Source organism: Lemur catta, chromosome 11 (assembly GCF_020740605.2).
Source record: "Lemur catta isolate mLemCat1 chromosome 11, mLemCat1.pri, whole genome shotgun sequence".
In the NCBI taxonomy this organism is placed as follows: Eukaryota; Metazoa; Chordata; class Mammalia; order Primates; family Lemuridae; genus Lemur; species Lemur catta.
In genome coordinates, this window is record NC_059138.1 from 18,227,848 (window position 1) to 18,247,187 (window position 19,340).

General features: G+C 50.6%; 1 protein-coding gene across 1 annotated transcript in view; it reads left to right on the forward strand.

Moving 5' to 3' along the window:
* Window positions 1–19,340, forward strand: part of PLXNA4 (plexin A4) — a 345,855-nt gene that overhangs the window by 320,003 nt on the left and 6,512 nt on the right. The window contains exons 25-29 of the mRNA XM_045564696.1: window positions 9,514–9,617; window positions 10,106–10,205; window positions 11,402–11,592; window positions 12,451–12,620; window positions 16,811–17,023. Coding sequence (XP_045420652.1) covers window positions 9,514–9,617; window positions 10,106–10,205; window positions 11,402–11,592; window positions 12,451–12,620; window positions 16,811–17,023 — 778 coding nt within the window. The remainder of the gene's footprint in view (window positions 1–9,513; window positions 9,618–10,105; window positions 10,206–11,401; window positions 11,593–12,450; window positions 12,621–16,810; window positions 17,024–19,340) is intronic.

Sequence of the window (19,340 nt, forward strand, 5' to 3'; positions counted from 1 at the left end):
CACTGCAGCCAGGCACTTTCTCACGAGCATGGAGGCACGCCGCATCGCTCCCACCGCCCCTTCCTGGAAAGGTCTTTCTCTCCAAGCAAGGCCTGGCCTGTCTTCTGAACATCCCCGAGACCCACCCCCCTGCGCTATGCCTCAGCTCAGGCCTTGCTGCTACTCTGCCTTGAACCAAGGCACCGTGTCTGGCAGGGCTCCCTGCCTGCATGCCCCTCTAACCCTGCCCCCTCCTTCTCCACCCTCGTCTCTGCGGCCCTCACCAGCTCCAGACGCCTTGGCGTGGCACGCTGGGCCTGTCTTAACCCAGCTCCTGACCCCCGTGCACTTCTCCAGCCTTTCCCCTCAACCTTCTCCCACGAGGACGCACACCCGTGGATCCACAGAAGCATTGCATAAGTGCCACCTCTGGACCAGGACACTCGTCCCCCCCAGCCCGTCAGCAAACGCCCACCCGTCTTTCACAGCTCAGCCCGGGCAGCCTTTCCTGCTCAGCTCCCACAGCCTCTCCTCCGCCTCGTGCCCACCTAGCCCTGACCACGGGCTCTCAGAAGGGCTCGTGCTTTACTCCATCGCCTTGTTTAACTCTGTCTCTCATGTGGCTGGAACAGCACCCAGCACAGCGGGGACACCATAAATGCTGCTTGATGAGTGAGTGCATGTGGCGCTCGCAGGCTTTCTGGACCTGGTCTTGAACATGCCACAGGAGATGGCTCTTGTTAGATGGGGCTCTGGGGGTACTGGTGTGTAGAGGAAGGTGTCTGTGAGGAGTCACACTGTCCCAGGATTCCTTGCAGCCACACTGAGCCTTGCAGCATTTGGTGCCCTGGTGCTTTCCAGCCTCTCGCTGTGCCCCAAGGGCAGGCAAAAAGTGTCCGGGAGGCTCAGCATTCACCTGGGGGACGCTGGGCGCTGGCTGAGCCGTGACATTGCCCCTGGGCTGTTCTAACATGGTCACCTCGGACGGAGCAATGTGTGGACTCAAGTGGGAGATATTTTTAGGGCTGTTTTATAGGCAAGACAGAAGGAGCCCATCTGGTGAAAAGAATGCTGCACCAGGGATTAGGAGACCTGGGTTCTATTTATTTTCATTACTGTTATTAAAACTAAGCATACATTGAACGTGCAACAGAGCACAAAATTAGACACAGCCCTCACTGTAGGGCGTCGTGGGGCTGATCTAACCAGACACACAACTGTGGAGGGGACCAGGGCTGTCCTTCACGTCCAAAGGTAGCAGGCCTGCCCCTGCCCCAGCCCAGCTGACGTGCCTGCTCTTGGGGTTCTTCCCTCCTGTGGAGGGGACGAGAGTCTGCGACCCCCCACCGTGCAGTCTGGGAGAGGGCACTGCGCCTGGAACAGGGGGGAAGCTACCTACTTTGGCCCTTGACCTTGGCCTTTCCTGGTCCATGTTTTACTCAGCAGAGCTCAGTGGCTCATACCTCTGTTGAGCAGAGGTCATGAAGTGTACAAGAACATTCCAGAAAGCTGAGCCCACGTCCACCATTTGATCATCTTGAGCTATCTCATGCCGAGTCTGTGGAAAGCAGAGGCCATAACTGGCCTGGATGAGGGTTTCAGGGAGGGAAGGAAAGTAGGTAGAAATGGAAGTGAAAGTGTGTCCTGGACAACAGGCTAAGGCCCTTGGACAGGGAAGAGCGGGTGCTAGGGAGTGGCTGTGCGTGTTAGCCTACTTCAGTTGCTCTGTGCCAGGGAGTGTGGGGCTCCTTTGGGGTGTGCTCCACCCTCTCCCCTCCATTCAGGGTTCAGCTGGTGGTGGGGTTGCTACTCGTGACCCTCACTTCTCTCCCACAGGCCCCAGGGATGGAGCTGCCCCCGCCAGCTGCTCGTCCCTCTGGGCTTTCTTTCATCAGGACTGTATTGGGGGTGGCACAGAACTTCATGGTTTGTTTTTTTTTTTTTTTTTTTACCTTTCTTGATTTTTCAGAAAAATGCAAGTAGCAATTTTTCTATATAAGAGGTAACAAACAACAGGCTTGAGAGATCTAAAAGCAAGGCTAAGTGTTCTTGATTCCTGCTTACTATCCAAATATCAATATGATGTTGGTATTTGGGGACCATTCCTAACTTTTTGAGATAATTGCCAAAAAGACAACAGTTGCCACCTCGTAGCTTCTCACTGTACCCCCATCAGAGGCAGGGGACGGGGCCAGAGGGACTATAGGACCGGCACACCCAGGAAGCCCGTTCTTGCAGCCCTTGACCCTGTGGCCAAGGATTGGTATCAGGGACGAGTGTGTTTCCTGCCTGCTGTGCCCATCCCCTCCGGCCCCGTGCACAGACCCCTGTGCGAATCTCCTGGGAGGGAAGCTTGTGGCCACCCCATGAGCACAACTAGACTTGGTGGAAAGGGAAGGGCACAGCTCGAGGAAAACTGCCAGTGCCCTGCTGGGACTCTTGGAGCTCCAAGAATGAGGTTGAGTGGAGGCAGCTACCCGCCAGCGTCACGGTCTGGCTACAGTTCAGGGTTTGCAGGCAGCCATCACTGTCCCTCCGCCACACTCCCTGACGTGAGGCTGTCCCTTAAGTGGCAGGCGCCATACTGCAGTGCCCGAGACATGTCCGCATCTGCCTTCCCCACCAAGAACACCCAGAGCACAGGGCTTTCCTTATCTATCTTTGTGTCCTGATGACCTAGTTCAGGGCCTGGCCGGCAGGCGGAGCCCAGTAAGTGCCCGTGGAAGGGGATTCATCTGGCGGGCGGGACGGGCAGTGCCTGGAGATGATGGCCTCTAGTTCCATCTCCCCAGTCTGGGCTTTTCATTTGCCCAGTTGTAACATTGGGGGAATGAATGATGCTGATTTAAGAAGGTGCTCCTTTCTGGCAGTGGACGTACCTGGCCATGTTTCTCAGTTCAGATCATCTTTTGTCCTGGTTGCTAACAGAGTAGCTCACAGTTCACCTCTAACCATAGCCACAATCCATCTGATGGGACACAAACATACAGGCAGAAGATCCCACTTTAACTGCTTGGAAAATAAGACACCATCACCCACTCACTGCTCCCCTTCTCTCATTCATTTGTTCATTCTAGTAATTCATTCATTTGATAAAGACTGATTAAGTGCTTTCTATGTCCCAGCCCTGCTGGTAGGCATCTAGCAGTATCACTTTCAAGGACAATCTGCCATCCCTTGGCCACCCTGGGGTGATGTGGCCATTCTCTGCACTACTTTTCCAGATGGGGGCGTGGAAACAGACCGACTCTCAGTTGCTCACATGATCATGGGACATGACTCAGAGCCAGTGATGTTGAGCATTGATGCATGGGCTGCACATTGCACAGCTTTGAGGGGAATTGCACAACATGGAGTCCAGAATCAGTCACCCACTGTCATCGCCTAGCTGGCCAGGCCATGCGGCTTGTTTATTTATTTATTTATTTTTTATTATTATTTTTTATTTCAACTCTTCCTGGGAGTACAAAAGCTCAAGTTATATACATTGTCCGTGTCCCACCCATCCCCCTGAGTCAGAGCCTCAGGCGTGTCCATTCTCCAGACAGTGCGCCTGGCATTCACCATGTAGTCATACCTCCATCCCCTCTCCGCACCGCCCACCTCCCCGAGTCAGCACCTTCAAGCATGACCATTCCCCAGACGGTGCGCAACACACTCATCATGTAGGCATACATCCATCCCCTGCCCCCCCCACCCCGTCTCAGTCTGATATCCAATTGGTATCCTTCCCTGATGTGCATTTAGGTAATGATCAGGGAAACCAGTTTTCTGGTGAGTACATGTGATGCTTGTTTTTCCATTCTTTGGATACTTCACTTAATATAATGGGTTCCAACTCTCTCCAGGAGAACCAAACAGATGTCGTATCATCGTTATTTCTTATAGCTGAGTAATACTCCATGGTATACATATACCACAGTTTACTAATCCATTCGTGGATTGATGGGCACTTGGGTTGTTTCCACATCTTTGCAATTGTGAATTGTGCTGCTATAAACATTCGGGTACAGGTGTCTTTGTTATAGAATGACTTTTGTTCTTCTGGGTATATGCCCAATAATGGGATTGCTGGATCAAATGGTAGGTCTACTTGAATCTGTTTAAGGTATCTCCATATTGCTTTCCATAGTTGTTGCACTAGTTTGCATTCCCACCAGCAGTGTATGAGTATTCCTGTCTCTCCGCATCCACGCCAACATGTGTTGTTTTGGGATTTTTTGATAAAGGCCATTCTCACCAGAGTTAAGTGGTATCTCATTGTGGTTTTGATTTGCATTTCCCTGATGATTAGGGATGTTGAGCATTTTTTCATACGTTTTTTAGCCATTCTTATATCTTCTTCTGAAAAATTTCTATTCATGTCATTTGCCCACTTTTTGATAGGATTGTTTGATTTTTTCCTGCTGATTTTCCTGAGTTCTAAATAGATTCTTGTTATCAGTCTTTTATCTGATGTGTAGTATGCGAAAATTTTTTCCCATTCTGTAGGCTGTTTATTTTCGTGACTGTTTCTTTGGCTGTGCAGAAGCTTTTTAATTTAATCAGGTCCCATTCGTTTATTTTTGTTGTTGCTGTGATTGCCTTAGGGGTTTTCTTCATAAATTCTTTGCCTAGACCAATGTCTGTAAGAGTCTTTCCTACATTTTCTTCTAGAATTCTAATCATTTCCCATTTAAGGTTTAAATCTGTTATCCACCGTGATTTGATTTTTGTGAGAGGTGAAATCTGTGGGTCCTGTTTCAGTCTTCTACATGTGGCTATCCAGTTTTCCCAGCACCATTTATTGAATAGGGACTCTTGTCCCCAGAGTATGTTTTTGTCTATTTTGTCAAAGATTAGATGGTTATATGAGGATGGTTTTATATTTGGGTTTTCTGTTCTGTTCCACTGGTCTGTGTCCCTGCCCTTGTGCCAATACCAGGCAGTTTTAAGAACCACAGCTTTGTAGTATAGTTTGAAGTCTGGCAAATCAATACCTCCCATTTTGTTTTTATTGCTTAAAATTGCTTTTGCTATACGGGGTCTTCTCTGATTCCATACAAAGTGTATAATTATTTTTTCTAAATCTGTGAAAAATGATGTTGGTAATTTAATAGGAATTGCATTGAATCTATAGATTACTTTGGGTAGTATAGACATTTTAACAATGTTGATTCTTCCAATCCACGAGCATGGTATGGATTTCCACCTATTTACGTGTTCTGCAATTTCCTTCCTTAGTGTTTCATAGTTCTCTCTATAGAGGTCCTTTACCTCTTTAGTTAAATATATTCCTAGATATTTTATTTTCTTTGTTGCTATTTTGAAGGGTATTGAGTCCTTAATCTGGTTCTCCGATTGAATGTTATTGGCATATATGAATGCCTCTGATTTGTGTGTATTGATTTTGTAACCTGAGACTTTACTGAATTCATTAATTAATTCCAGGAGTCTCTTGGTTGAGTCCTTGGGGTTTTCCAGATACAACATCATATCATCAGCGAAGAGTAAGAGATTGATCTCTTCTGTCCCTATTTGGACACCCTTGATTCTGCTCTCTTGCCTGATAGCTCTCGCAAGGACTTCCAATACTATGTTGAAAAGTAATGGGGACAGTGGGCAGCCTTGTATGGTTCCAGTTCTGAGTGGGAATGCTTTCAATTTTTCCCCATTCAGTATGATGTTGGCTGTGGGTTTGTCATATATGGCTTGTATCATTTTTAGGTAGGTCCCGTTTATGCCTATTTTGTTAAGCGTTCTTATCATAAAAGGGTGTTGAATTTTGTCAAATGCTTTTTCTGCATCTATTGAGAGGATCATATGGTCTTTATTTTTGCTTCTATTTATGTGGTGAATTACATTTATAGATTTTCGTATGTTGAACCACCCCTGCATCTCTGGGATGAAGCCTACTTGGTCGTGATGAATTATTTTTTTAATAAGCACTTGGATACGATTTGCTAGGACTTTATTGAGAATTTTTGCATCTATGTTCATGAGAGAAATTGGTCTGTAGCTTTCTTTTTTTGTTGCATCCTTTCCTGGTTTTGGTATCAATGTTATATTGGCTTGGTAAAATGTGTTGGGGAGAATTCCATCCTTCTCGATATTGGAGAATAGTTTATGTAGGATGGGCACCAGTTCATCTTTGTATGTGTGGTAAAATTCAGGTGTGAACCCATCTGGACCAGGGCTTTTCTTTTTGGGAAGGTTTTTTACTGCTGTTTCAATTTCAGTTCTTGATATTGGTCTATTCAAGAATTCTGTTTCTTCCTGATTGAGATTGGGAAGGCTGTGTGTTTCTAAAAATTTGTCCATTTCCTCCTCATTTTCCAATTCGTGTGCATAAAGATTTTTGTAAAATTCATAGATGATGTCATGTATCTCTGTGGCATCGGTCGTGATTTCTCCTTTCATGTTCCTAATGGAAGTTATTAGAGATTTTTCTTTTCTGCTCTTGGTTAGTCTAGCCAGTGGTGTGTCTATTTTATTTATCTTTTCAAAGAACCAACTTTTTGTTTTATTAATTTCCCTTATAGTATTTTTGTTGTCCTTTTCATTTAATTCTGATTTGATCTTAATAATTTCTTGCCTTCTGCTGGGTTTGGGGTCAGTCTGTTCTTCTTTCTCCAGCTCTTTGAGTCTATTCATTAAGTTGTCTATTTGTAAGTTGTCTGTCTTTTTGAAATAGGCATTTATGGAAATGAATTTTCCTCTCAGGACTGCTTTAGCTGCGTCCCATAGATTTTGATAAGTTGTGTCTCCTTTGTCATTTAATTCAAAGAGTGTTTTGATTTCTGACTGGATTTCTTCCTTTACAAAATAGTTATTCAGGAGAAGGTTGTTTAGCTTCCATGACTTTGAGTAGGAATGAGAGTTCCTGTTAGGGTTCATTATTACTTTTATTCTACTGTGATCTGAGAAGATGTATGGTAGGATTTCTATTTTTTTAAATTTTTTAAGACATGCTTTATGTCCTAGCATATGGTCAATCTTAGGGAATGTCCCGTGAGCTGATGAGAAGAATGTATATTCAGTGGATTTTGGGTAGAATGTCCTGGAGATGTCAGTCAGGCCCATTTGTTCTAGCATTCTGTTTAAGTCTACTATTTCTTTGCTTATTTTCTGCTTGGAGGATCTGTCCTGTGCTGTCAGTGGGGTGTTAAAGTCTCCAGCTATTAAAGTATTGTTGTCTATCACTTGGTTCAGATCAAGTAGGGTTTGCTTTATGAATCTGGGTGCGCCTAGGTTGGGTGCATATATATTAAGTATGGTTATGTCTTCTTGTTGAATTGTGCCTTTCACCAGTATGTAGTAACGGTCTTTGTCTTTTATTACTTTTGTTGGTTTAAAGACTAAGTTATTGGAAATTAAAACTGCCACACCAGCTTTAGATCCCACTAAGATGTGCTATAACTCTGTCAGCAAGGGGTGCTTGTGCAGCTGCTAATCTAGAGGTCCGGTTCTAGGCTGTTCCATCCCCTTCCAGTGCTGGCAAGCCCCAGGGCCACGTCCATGGAGGAGACTCTCTTGGGGTCCTGCTAGTGGGCTTTAGTGTCCAGAGCTTAGTCCATCTCGTCCTTCTGCCCACCCCAGGATAGGGAATGCTGACTGTTTTCTGTGGCGTGCTATGAAACTGTCCGTGTGCTACTACCCACACCCACCCCCACCTGCGCCCACACAGCCTCTGGCTTAAGTGGGTTCCATGCACCATGCAAGCAGGGGACCCACTGCCACATACCTCCACCCAGGCTGGCCTTCCCCAGGATCTGACTATACAGCTTATGAACTGTATAGTCAGCATCTTGCAAATGTCCCTCTTCCTTTGCTCTTATCACTGGAAAATACACACATACATACATAACAGAAATAAAAAGCAAAACAAAACACAAGAAACAAAACAGCATAATAGCAAACACACACCTGGTGACCAGGTGCCTCAATGGAGCATCTCCCCTTTCCCCATTACCTTAACTGGCCAAGGTCCTAGTCACCATGAGCAATTTCAGCTGCATCAACAGGACTAAGCAATGTCCCCAGAGACTTCTCCAGTTCAGCGAGCATGCACATCATCCCTATGTTTTCATTCCTTAGACTGCCTGCTGCTACACTAAGCTCTAAACCAGGGAGCAGGGAAGCCCCAGGGACTGGAGGCAAAGGACTTGGACTTTAGGAGCATCTCTGCTACTCCTAAGGGCAACCTTCTCTCTTTCTGGGTCACTTTGCTATCCATGAAATGGGGACAGCAGCACAGGCCACACCAAATGCACAATGCAGGGAGGACTCAGTGCTCTCTGTGCCACAAATGTGGCTGGTTACGGACCCACAGCCCAGCCTCGGCAGGAGGGAGACAAGCTAGTGAATCTGAAACATGTCTCTGTGGGCCACAGGAATGATCCCTGGCAGCTCAGGTAGGGACGGCCAGGCAACTCGTCCCAGCACCTACCCGTGTTCTGAATAGCCCAGTGCTCTTTGCATGTTTCAGAAGGATTAATATAAGCATCTGTGGGGCACTGGGCAGGATTCTGGCTGCCTGGAAACCAGATTCTGGCTTCCTGGCTGGAACACATGTTGCATTTGAATTTAAGAGGCTGTTTTTCTTTTCTGGTTTGTGTCCATGAGAATGGTGTGTGTGTGTGTGCACGTGCGTGTCCATGTGCATGGACATGCACGAGAGCCGATGTGTGTCTGAAGTGCACATGGGTTTCCATGTGTGTGCATTCCAAGATCGGAATGTGCACTTTCCCCTCTACACGAGGTTCATACCAGGTGTGGTGGTGGAGATTCGGTTGATGAGAAACAGTATCCTGTCTCCCCATGCGTGAGCTGTCAGTGAGCCCATGTGCTGCAGGTGTTTGGGCCCATGAGAACAACGTGGGATGCAAGCGTATCTCTACATCAACTAATTAGGCGTTGGATAGATGACAAAATTTGTACCATCCACAACTTTGTGGGGATGGGAGTGTTACTGAGCCTGAGAATGGGTTTTGCTGATTTTTCCATACACCTTCATTTAATCACCCTGGCAAGAGTGACTCACCTGCCAGCTGTATAGGGCAGTGTCACCCCTGGAACAGTCACAGGGGTGTGCAGTGACTGAACCTGCAGCCTTGGTTTCCCCAGCTCTAAGACCTTACAATCGAGCAGATGAGCTGTGCCATAGTGATGTGACGATGCCACCTTGCCCTTGCTTAGTGCTTTGTTCACTGCTCAGTGTTTTGTTACATGCCTCATTCATTCAGCCAACATTTGCTGAGCATCTACTCCTCACAGATGTGGCCACTCACAGAAAACAGGTGGGCAGGGGAGGACAGGTGACGCTAGCCCCATTTGGATCATATAGTGTGTGGGGACCAAAGCCAGAAGGGGAACTCAGGCTCCCTCTGTGGTGAGAGTTTCTGCACCCGCCTTTCACAGGAGCTCGTGCTAGCGCTTGTCTGTCTGTGGGTGCACCCTTGTGAAGGTGCTGTGTAGGCACCCAGGCAGGGGGCCCCAGGGTCCCCCCTGGAGAGTCCAGAGGGCCTCTCTGAGACGCCACCGCTCTCCCTGCAGAGTGGCGACAAGGAAGCGGCGCAAGGATGATTCTTCAGGATGAAGACATCACCACCAAGATCGAGAACGACTGGAAGCGGCTGAACACCCTGGCCCACTACCAGGTGAGGTGACTGTGGGAAGGGAGGAATGGAAGTCTCAGTCCTGGAATAACAGGGTCACCCCAAGGCTAGACGCCAAGCCCCAAATCCATTCTTCACCAGCACTTCATGTTGCCTTAGTGACCAGGGGAAATGGGTGTCACCCAGCTAAGAAACCAGGGAGCCCTGACCTCTCGGGAGACATCGTGCTGATGTGCGCATGTCCCGCAGGGTGTGGGCAGAGTCCCCAGGGAAAAGCCCTTCTTAGAGGTTCCTCTGGGTGGTCTCCCAGGGAAGCACTGGGGCGGAGACTGCTAGAGGAGCTCAGAGTATCATTCGGTGCTCAGATCTGTGTCTCGTTTTGCTCGAGGGAAAGCCAACAGCCTCCGAGTCCCCTAGTTCTCCAGCAAGGCACCGATTGCCCCTTAGAACCAAGTTAATCCTGACTTGTCCTCGTTTCCTGGGGTGGCAGAGTTGCTGTGCCCAGGTCCTTAGAAGCCTTTTCCCTGTAGGTGCCAGACGGTTCTGTGGTGGCTTTAGTATCCAAGCAGGTGACAGCCTATAACACAGTGAACAACTCCACAGTCTCAAGGACCTCAGCGAGTAAATATGGTGAGAGCTTATTGAATGTCTTGGGGGCTGGGATGTCCTGAGCAACTGTCGTCACAGTCGAGGCACAGCCCCAAGGCAGCAGCGCCGGGGAGGGGAGGAGTGTGGGTCAGCCAGGCTGAGCGTCAGAAGGGAGGGCCAGGTCGGGTAAGAGGCTCCTGGTTCCCGCCGGCCACTCTGGTGCACGAGCAGGACCTTCATCCACGAGCAAAAGAAGAAAATCCCACCTTCACGAGGGTCTTAGAGTCTGTAAGATGCTTTCCCTTGTGTGATAGTTATTAACATCATGTTCATAACAATCCGGTGAATTAAATAATTATTATTTCCCCTGATTATGCAGATTAGTAAATTATAACTCAGATACACAGAAGCTAAATGACTTGTAAAAGTCACACCATGAGCACGCAGTGGAGCGAAGGCACAGGCCCAGCCAGGTCTGAGGCCCTGTGGGGAGGGCAACGGTGCGGGACACGGGGGAGAGGCCAGAAGGAGCCCTGTTCTGCCACCGCCCGGGTGCTCTGTGGCCAGTCATCTGACCACCATGAGCCTTGGATTTCTTACCAGCAAAACGGGGATTGAAAAAACTACCAACTTCACAGGATCATTGCGAATACTAAACAGATGAATACATGGAATGGTGCCTGCACACAGTAGGACCGTCATCTTTCATTCTTGCTCAGTTCTCATTTCGCTACACCTTAAAGACACTGGCAGGAGCTTCAGCAAATAAGTGGGAAGGGCTGGCCCAGGCCAGAGGGGAGGACGCAGGTGAGCATTGACGTTGCTTACTCAGCTGGTCAGCGTTCCTTAAGGGAGACAGGCCACTGCTCCCATGTGTGTACTTAACTGGCCACACAGAACACGTCCAGAGACAGGACTTGAGAACTCGTACAAGGAAAAGTATAAAGCCAAGTACAAGCTTATATTTTTACAAATTGAATAATAAAGGGCGTACACATCACAAAGTGCGGGAGGGAGGGGAGACCGGAGTGGATGGATAAACCACAGGTAGTTTCCTGGAGGTGGCCGGAAAGGCAGCCCAGTTTCAGGGACCGTACCAAAGCAAGGGGACAGCGCCAGCAAATGGCAGCCAGGAGCAGACAGGGGTTGGGCGCGGCTGCAGCAAGGGGAGCCTCGTGAGGTAGTGGGCCAAGGCTGTGTGGCCTCACACACACTGGGGGCCATCCTTGTCCCGGCAGAAAACATGATCCGGTACACGGGCAGCCCCGACAGCCTCCGCTCACGAACGCCTATGATCACTCCTGACCTGGAGAGCGGAGTCAAGATGTGGCATCTGGTGAAGAACCACGAGCACGGAGACCAGAAAGAGGGTGACCGGGGGAGCAAGATGGTGTCCGAAATCTATCTGACACGGCTCCTGGCCACTAAGGTATCAGACTTGAGAACAGGGTGCAAGGAGCCCACAGCTGTGGCCTTCGTCAGCCCACAGAAATGCCAGGGCTGGCCAGTGCCTAGCATTTGTGCTGGTGCCTACTCTGCCATCTACCCTGGCAGGCACTGCTCACTAGTCCCAGCACCGAACCTCAGAATCCTTCTCAACCCAGTGCTCCAGGCAAACCCTCCACATGGGTGTTGGTGTGCAAGCTGATCCCCCTCTCTATGCCCTGGCTCAAATACTGAGACGCTAACTTTTCACGTTCTTCTGCCATGCCTTACAGAAGAATGCCTTCTTCTCTGGGGTATTGTATACAATCTCCAGGGGTGGAAGTCGGGGCTCCATCCATGACTACACAGCCACCATTTCTAATCCTGATTCTGGGGACGTTTCGTGCCCACAGTTCTAGTCTTTGACTCCCGAGACTGGGCTCAGCTCTGCTCTCTGCAGAGCCAAATGAGTAACTGTTCATTAGCCAGTGTGAATAATGCCCAAACAAAACCAGCAGATTGTGTTTGTCTGCTCTGACCAAGTGAGTGTTCATTAGCATTTGGGAAAAGTGCTAAAATAACACCGCCAGAGGGTGTTAAACCAAACCGTGTTGTTGGCAGGGGAAGACTTACTCGGGTCCAGTCATGAGTGTTGGATCTATTTTCCATGTGCAGGAGAAATGCAAAGGTGTGAGAGACAGAGGAAAGGGGGAAAAGACGTAATACACGGACTTACCCAATGTCACCCACGCAGGGCAGGCTGTACACTGTCCTCCCCGGCCCCGGTCTGTGAGGCAGGCTTTAAAACCCGTCCTCAGAGCCTCGCGGGCTGAGCTGCGTCTGACCGTGCCCCGCTCCCCAGGGCACGCTGCAGAAGTTCGTGGATGACCTCTTTGAGACCATCTTCAGCACGGCGCACCGCGGCTCCGCCCTGCCCCTGGCCATAAAGTACATGTTTGACTTCCTGGACGAGCAGGCGGATAAGCACGGCATTCACGACCCGCACGTGCGCCACACCTGGAAGAGCAACTGGTGAGTGATGGGGGGACCCGGGCGCACCAGCAGGGGCGAGTGACTCCGCCCGCCCAGCCCGAGCCAGGGGGGGTAGGACGGCAGGAATTGGGGAGGAGGGCTGGCGGGAGCCACCCGGTCAGCAGGGCGTCTGAGCAGGCTCATCCTCTGGCCCTCCCCGCCCTCTCTCGCTCCCCTCTAGTCAAATCCGTCTTGCATCATTCTTTTTTTTTCCTATCAGTCACTTAGTCCATTAACAAACATTTACTGAACCAGCTAAATGAGCAAGAAATAATATGCCAACTGTCACGGCCAGGGCAGTCTCCCACCCAGGTACCTCCTGGGTGCCTGACATCATGCCAGACACGAGGATCGTAGACTAATCACACGTGGCCTCCGCGCTCAGTGAGCGGGCAGACAGGAGCAAAAGGCGAGGAAGTCGCTGTCTGGGCAGAGAGGCAAAGGCTGGGATAGCAGATGTGTTGTGTGCAACTGGATCGGAGACGGGCAAGGTCTAACAGTGAGTCCCAGGGAGAGTTTTGAAGCACACGTAGGAGTCATTTAGGTGAAAAGGGGCATTTCTCTTCTATTCAAGGAACTACTCTCTTCTCTTCCAACACACTTCTTTTCCAAGCTCTGTTTGGAGAATAGATCTGCCCTTAACCTCTTTGTCTTCCTTTGAGATAACAGGATTCTCCAAGCACTAACTGACACTCTGGGTGTCCCCCCTCCGGTCCCCTTTCTCCTTTTAACATATACCATTCTCCCCTTCATCTGTGAGTGATTTGTATTCCAGTTAGAGATGGCAAGGTCAAACATCAGCATGCAGCGCTTGGGGTGGAGCCTTGCAAAGCTGGGACTCAGTACATATTGATGAGCGGCAGGGCCACGGTGGCCTCTGGCTGAGAGCTCTACCCCGGGCAAAGCTGGCTTGGATGTAGCCCATGGTTCCAGAATTGCCTCCGTGCAGCTTTTACATGGTGCCGTCCCAGGTTGTTCTTTCCCTGATTGTTCTTCCAAGGCAGCGTGGGCCTGCTGCCCAGCACCTCTCCCTGCTAGGACTGGCAAGGCGCTAGGGCTCCGCCAGGCACCCCGCCAGCCAGCCCCAGGCCCCAGAGCAAAGCACAGGTGAAGGCAGAAGTTGGGCTATGGCAGTCAAACTTTATTCGATGTAGCATGCCCTGGCTCCTTACCTGGGGAGGGTGCTGTCTCTGCTGATGCTGGAACGTCAGGCAGGAACAGAGGTTTGGACTGCAGAACCGAAGAGTGGGGTGTGCTCCCACATTAACTCTTGATGAGGGAAGATCTTCCATGCTGGGGTTCTTGCAACCTTTCTGGAATAAGACTCAAAATCCAGATTCCCCACTCAGCGCAGTAACATAGGTGAAGCAATGCCCTCCTTTGGAAGTCCAGCAGGGTCTGGTCTCTCCCAGCGTCTGCCTCTGGGTAAGACGCACTTAACTCTCCCAGTCGTCTAGCATGACGCTCGGGAGCTCTTCCGAGGGGCGTGTCCCCGGCCTACCCAACCTGCTTCTCTCTGTCAGGGTGTCTGCCACTGACTGCCCTGGGTGGGTGTCTGCAGCTCTGGGATGTAGGCAGTGCTCTGCCCAGACCTCCTCTTGGTCCCAGCTGGGGAGAGCTGGGTCTTCCCAAATCATTTCTACATGCCCTTAATAGCCTGTGCCAGGAATATCACCTCAAATGGTATCCAAACCATTTGTTTCAGCCCATCCCTCCTGCCAGGGTAAGGCCACCTCCGAGGATGCCATAATGTCCTGGGGGGAAGCCAGATCCTCCTGTTAGGCCAGCTCTGGCAGGGACTCGGGTGTCATCATCACAAATAATCCAGGTCCACGTGAGGGAAATCCTGGGAAGATGACAGCCATCCTGTGCTCCCGGTCTGTCATCAAAGGTCACGTCCCCTGACCCTGACGGGATCCTTGCTACCCTGGGCAAGAGACAGTTAGTCTGGGAATCTTGAGATTTGCATATTGACTTGGAATTAATTGTCCCTGATTGAAAAGAGATTGTTTTCTTATTCCTGGCTCAAGGTGTGCCCTTCCCTCTCCCCACCCTCTTCTTCCAAGCTCCCTACCTTTTCTCTTTTAAATAAACCTCCTGCTCATTTAGCCTGAGTGGCTGCAATCAGCCAGAGATTAGCGCCACCACTAATGTTAATAATATGCTAATGTTTCATTAGGCGGGAGCCTCCAGTGGGTGCGGTGGCTTCCCTGTTCCTGTGCCTGTCATCATCACAAGTGGCTTAAGGAATGGAGGGTGCAGGGGAGAAACAACAGTGGTGGGAATGTGGATCCCAGAGTGTCCCTATTCCGGGTGGGACTTTTGGAAAAACAGGAATGTGTGGGCGGAGACTTCATTAACTGGGAAGTTGTGGATCCTTCATCTGGAGCTCTGAGCCCAGCTGTTGTGGTCTCCCTTTTTATTTTATTATTATTTTTTTATTTCAGCATATTATAGGGGTACAAAACTTTAGGTAATCTATATTGCCCTTCCCCCCCCCCGAGTCAGAGCTTCAAGCGTGTCCATTCCCCAGACAGTGCGCATCGCACTCATCATGTAGGTATACACCCGTCCCCCCCCACATCTGCCCGACACCCAATTAGTGTTATTCCCAAATGTGCACTTAGGTGATGATCAGTGTGGGCAGCTGGCGTGACCGCAGCTTTCGCCCTGTGTTGTGCCTCTCTGAGAGGTCCCCAGATGCCATCCTATTACCTCCTATTCTGGATTTCCAATGATGAAGCCAGTGCCACTAAACATGGTCGCATCTCAGTGCTGCCTGCCCGAGCCCTGTGCTGCACACTTTGTAGGAACTTAAATACTTGTCGATTGATCGGCAGTCTTGAATGCTAGGTCTTATTGTATTTATAGCATTTGCTGTTTGTTCATACCGGCTGCTGGGAGATGCAACAAGTATAGAAATATTGTACTCACTCTATTGAAATAATGTAATCCAGAGAGTTTAAGTTCTAAGAGGCAAGCCAAACACATAACAAACGTTATGACTATTACCAACAGCGAGAACAACCACCCAAACGACAATAAAACACCAGGGGAAATGGCAAGAGGCAGAAGTGGGAGCAGAGGGGAGGGAATAGCGATCCCTTGCGTGGCACAGGCCTGTCCCCCGCTGCGGCTCGGCAGGCTGGACGGAACCACGGATGGGAGAGTGGCAGGGAGAGGTGCAGCCAAGGAGGCAGGGGGCGGTTTCTCCCGATGCCCCAAACTCTTTCTAGCGACAGACTCGCAACACCAGACCACACTGCGCAGTCTCCCGCTTTGACTTTGTGTATGCCAACTGCCTCCTGCCGCAGGCGCACCCCTTCCTCCAGGCCTCCCCCCACTAAGACCACCTCTGCGTGCTTGAAAACTCTGACCACCAAGCACCCCTCTGGGAAGGCTTTCGGGACCCTGCCCTCTGGGTAGACCCGATGCCTCCCTGGGTCCCGCGTTGAAGCCCACACGCTCTCTGGAGCTAGCACCCGTAGTTCTCTGAGCATGCATTGGGTTCCATGTCTGTCTTCCCCAGAATCCCCCCACAGTGCAGGCTTCCTGAGGGCAGAGGGGGTGTCCTACTCACCACCGTGTCCCCGGTCGCCAGCACTGTTCCTGGTGGGCAGCGGGTGCTCACTGGGAGAAGGGGGCGGGGGGAGGATGCAGCACAATGGGGCAGGCGAGGTGGGCGAATGTGGGTTTTTAAGCGCACCAGCTCCAAGATGAAAAATCAGTTTGCTACAGGGAAACACTTGGCCCCAGGGCCTCCCTGCTCAGGAATAAGCTACAGGACCAGGCAGAGAGGAAGCGTGTGGCTTCTGCCAAGTCACACGGTAGGTGGCAGAGAGTCAGACACGAGGTCTAGAGTCAGGCGATTCCGCAAAGTTTGTCAGCTGGATGCTCCTTGTGTCGAGCATGGGAGCAGACAGCAGAACAGAGTCGGAGACTCCCCTCTACAGCACACGTCGTGGCCGCCGCCTCTGCCGGAGGGGAGACTGTGAGCCCGCAGTCAGGGCATCGCTCCCTCTCCAGTGCCTGCCAGTGTACGTCTGCGTGAATTATTCAACCCCACTGACCCTCAGTTTTCTGGAAGGCAGATCGGGCCCCTGCAGACCCACCTTCCCTCCCGTCCCCGGCACAGAGGAGGCTCCTGAGCTCTGCTAGTCCCTGACCGCCTGCTGCTTCTCTCCACACAGCCTGCCCCTGCGGTTTTGGGTGAACATGATCAAAAACCCACAGTTCGTGTTCGACATCCACAAGAACAGCATCACGGACGCCTGCCTGTCCGTGGTGGCGCAGACCTTCATGGACTCCTGCTCCACGTCGGAGCACCGGCTGGGCAAGGACTCGCCCTCCAACAAGCTGCTCTACGCCAAGGACATCCCCAGCTACAAGAACTGGGTGGAGCGGTGAGTGCCGGGCCAGGGAGCCTGTGAATTAGTCAACTTGCCCCGATGAAAGTTCCCTTCCCCTTGAAAAGTGGGCTGGCGCTTCCAGACGGGTCATTCACAAAGCCTGATCCTGCCGCTGCAACTCCCACCCGCCCGGTGGAGCTGTCTGCTGAAAGGGACACTGGGACATGTGGCCAGAGGTTGCCGCATGCTCTGCTTCCCCACATGACAGACCCCAGACCTCAGTGGCTGAGACGCCTTCTAGGCCCAGGAAGGAGATATGGTTCCTGGCTCTAATCCCCACCCCACAAAAACAAATTTTAAGAAACCTGTGATCTTAAGACTTCAAGGGACCAAGCAACGTCTTGCTGCAGAAAGGCTAGAGGTCTCTGCCCCTGTGTTCTGTTTGGAAGTTCCCAGCATTCTGTGGGACGTCATTGTCACTCTCTGAACAGCTTCTCACTGTCCCTGCCCCTGAACTCCCATGCAAGGAGCTCCGAATGCCCTGGGTCTTGCAGTGTTGTCTCAGCCATCCTGCCCATGCTCAAATCACAAGGCCTCGCAGTTCTCCCACCACTAAAGGGCCACCGGTAAGCTCTGGAGCTGGGCTGTTCCCAGAGCAGTGCTCACTGCAAAGAACACCAGTGGGCCATATCAGCTCCATATGCAAGTACCTGAGCTAAGAAACTGGCTCAAACTTTATTCATAACGGTAGCCCTATAATGTAAGAGGACAGGAATTATAACCTCTTTTTATGTCTGTGAAGGTAAAGAAATATACATACAGAATGGCTAAGTAATCAGCCCTAGATGATGTAAGTGGCCAAGATGAAACAAGATCCCAAACCTCTTAGGTGATTCCCAAATCTCTTTTCTACTCTTTGGGATACTTTCAGATAGGGCCTCTCTCTGCCAACCCACATGGTACCTCTGTGTGAATTAAGGAAAGTGCTCCTTCCTATGGGAGGATATAACCCCACACCAGGGTGAGTGGTTTGCCGAATGATGAGCTAGCTGCCAACCCCCGCTCACCCTCTTGTCCAAGTACCTTTGTGCAGTGAACAACTTGCACAACTCTACATGGCAGTTCTGCTTTTAGACTTAGACTCCCTTTCTTTCTTTTTTCCAAGTAGCTTAAGTATATAGGAAACATTGTTGGAGGCTTAAGTTTGGTGCCTTTTTTGAAAGTAAAGAGACCAGAAATTCTTCTTGACTCGGTGACTGAAGACAAAATGAACTGTATCATTTTGTGCATGGCAGAGAGACAGTCTCCATGTCTATACTTGAAAATTGCCTTCCCTTGTGCAGAGGGAATAGCTATGATAGTGGAATTCTGGCCGCCTGAGTGGAATAGTTTCACTAAAAGGGTTTAATTTTGTTTTCCCTCTCCCCTCTGTTCTTTGATATCCTCTTCTCCCTTCTACTGATGTATGTGGTGGACATGCCACGTTGGCTGTCAGGGAGAAAGCTAACTCTTTTGTCCTCATGTCTGATTAAGTCTGAGTCCCCGAGAGAGGCTCTCACCTCCTGCTATGTAGAAGGGGCTCATTCTTCTGTCAACAGAGCTGCCAGGAGCAAGCCCTCCTATGTGGACAGCCACCCCTGCAGCAAAGAGAGAGGGGCAGGAAGCAGCAGCTGGGCCGTGGGTTATCCCTGCACTGCCACAGTGTCCCTGTGATACAGCCCCAGGCAGGGGGGAGGAGCCAGGGACGCGAGGGCTGGGGACGTTTCTGAAGCGTCTGCGTAGAGGACACGTCCCCGGAACGCGGCTGGTTAGGCGGAGGTGAGGCGGATGCGTGTGCCAGGCAAATGCTCTCCCTTCCGCTCTCTGCTCAGGGAGATCTGTGCCACGCAGCTGCCATAGGTCACAAGTAAACCTCATCCGTTTGGTTATTTTTAGGAGTGGTCTGATGGCTTCCATTTCTTATCCCACTAGTTTCTTAGCAACCACTGGCACTCTCAGGAAAGTCATCTTTCACTTGCTCGAGGTCCCAAATCCTTTCTCCTCTCATTTCGGGGTGAGAGTGCCAAGACAGAGGGATCGAGAAAACAGCACAGACAGGTGTGGTGGTCAACCCAGAGTGCTTCTTCCCTTGGTGATAAATGGTCACGTTCACTCCCACTCCGGCTCCCTGGAGGGGAGAGAGAGTCTGGCAGGGCAGAGCTCGCCCAGGACCCACAGCGAGCCTGATCTCCCACCTGCCCTTCCAAGGGCGCCTGCAGCCTCCAGTTCAGAAGAATGACGGTGGAGTGCCCTCCCCCTGTGGCCAGGGCTTGCCACTTCTGAACGTGCTGCCTTGAGGCTGTGAGCGTGCAGACAGCTGCCCCGGACTCTC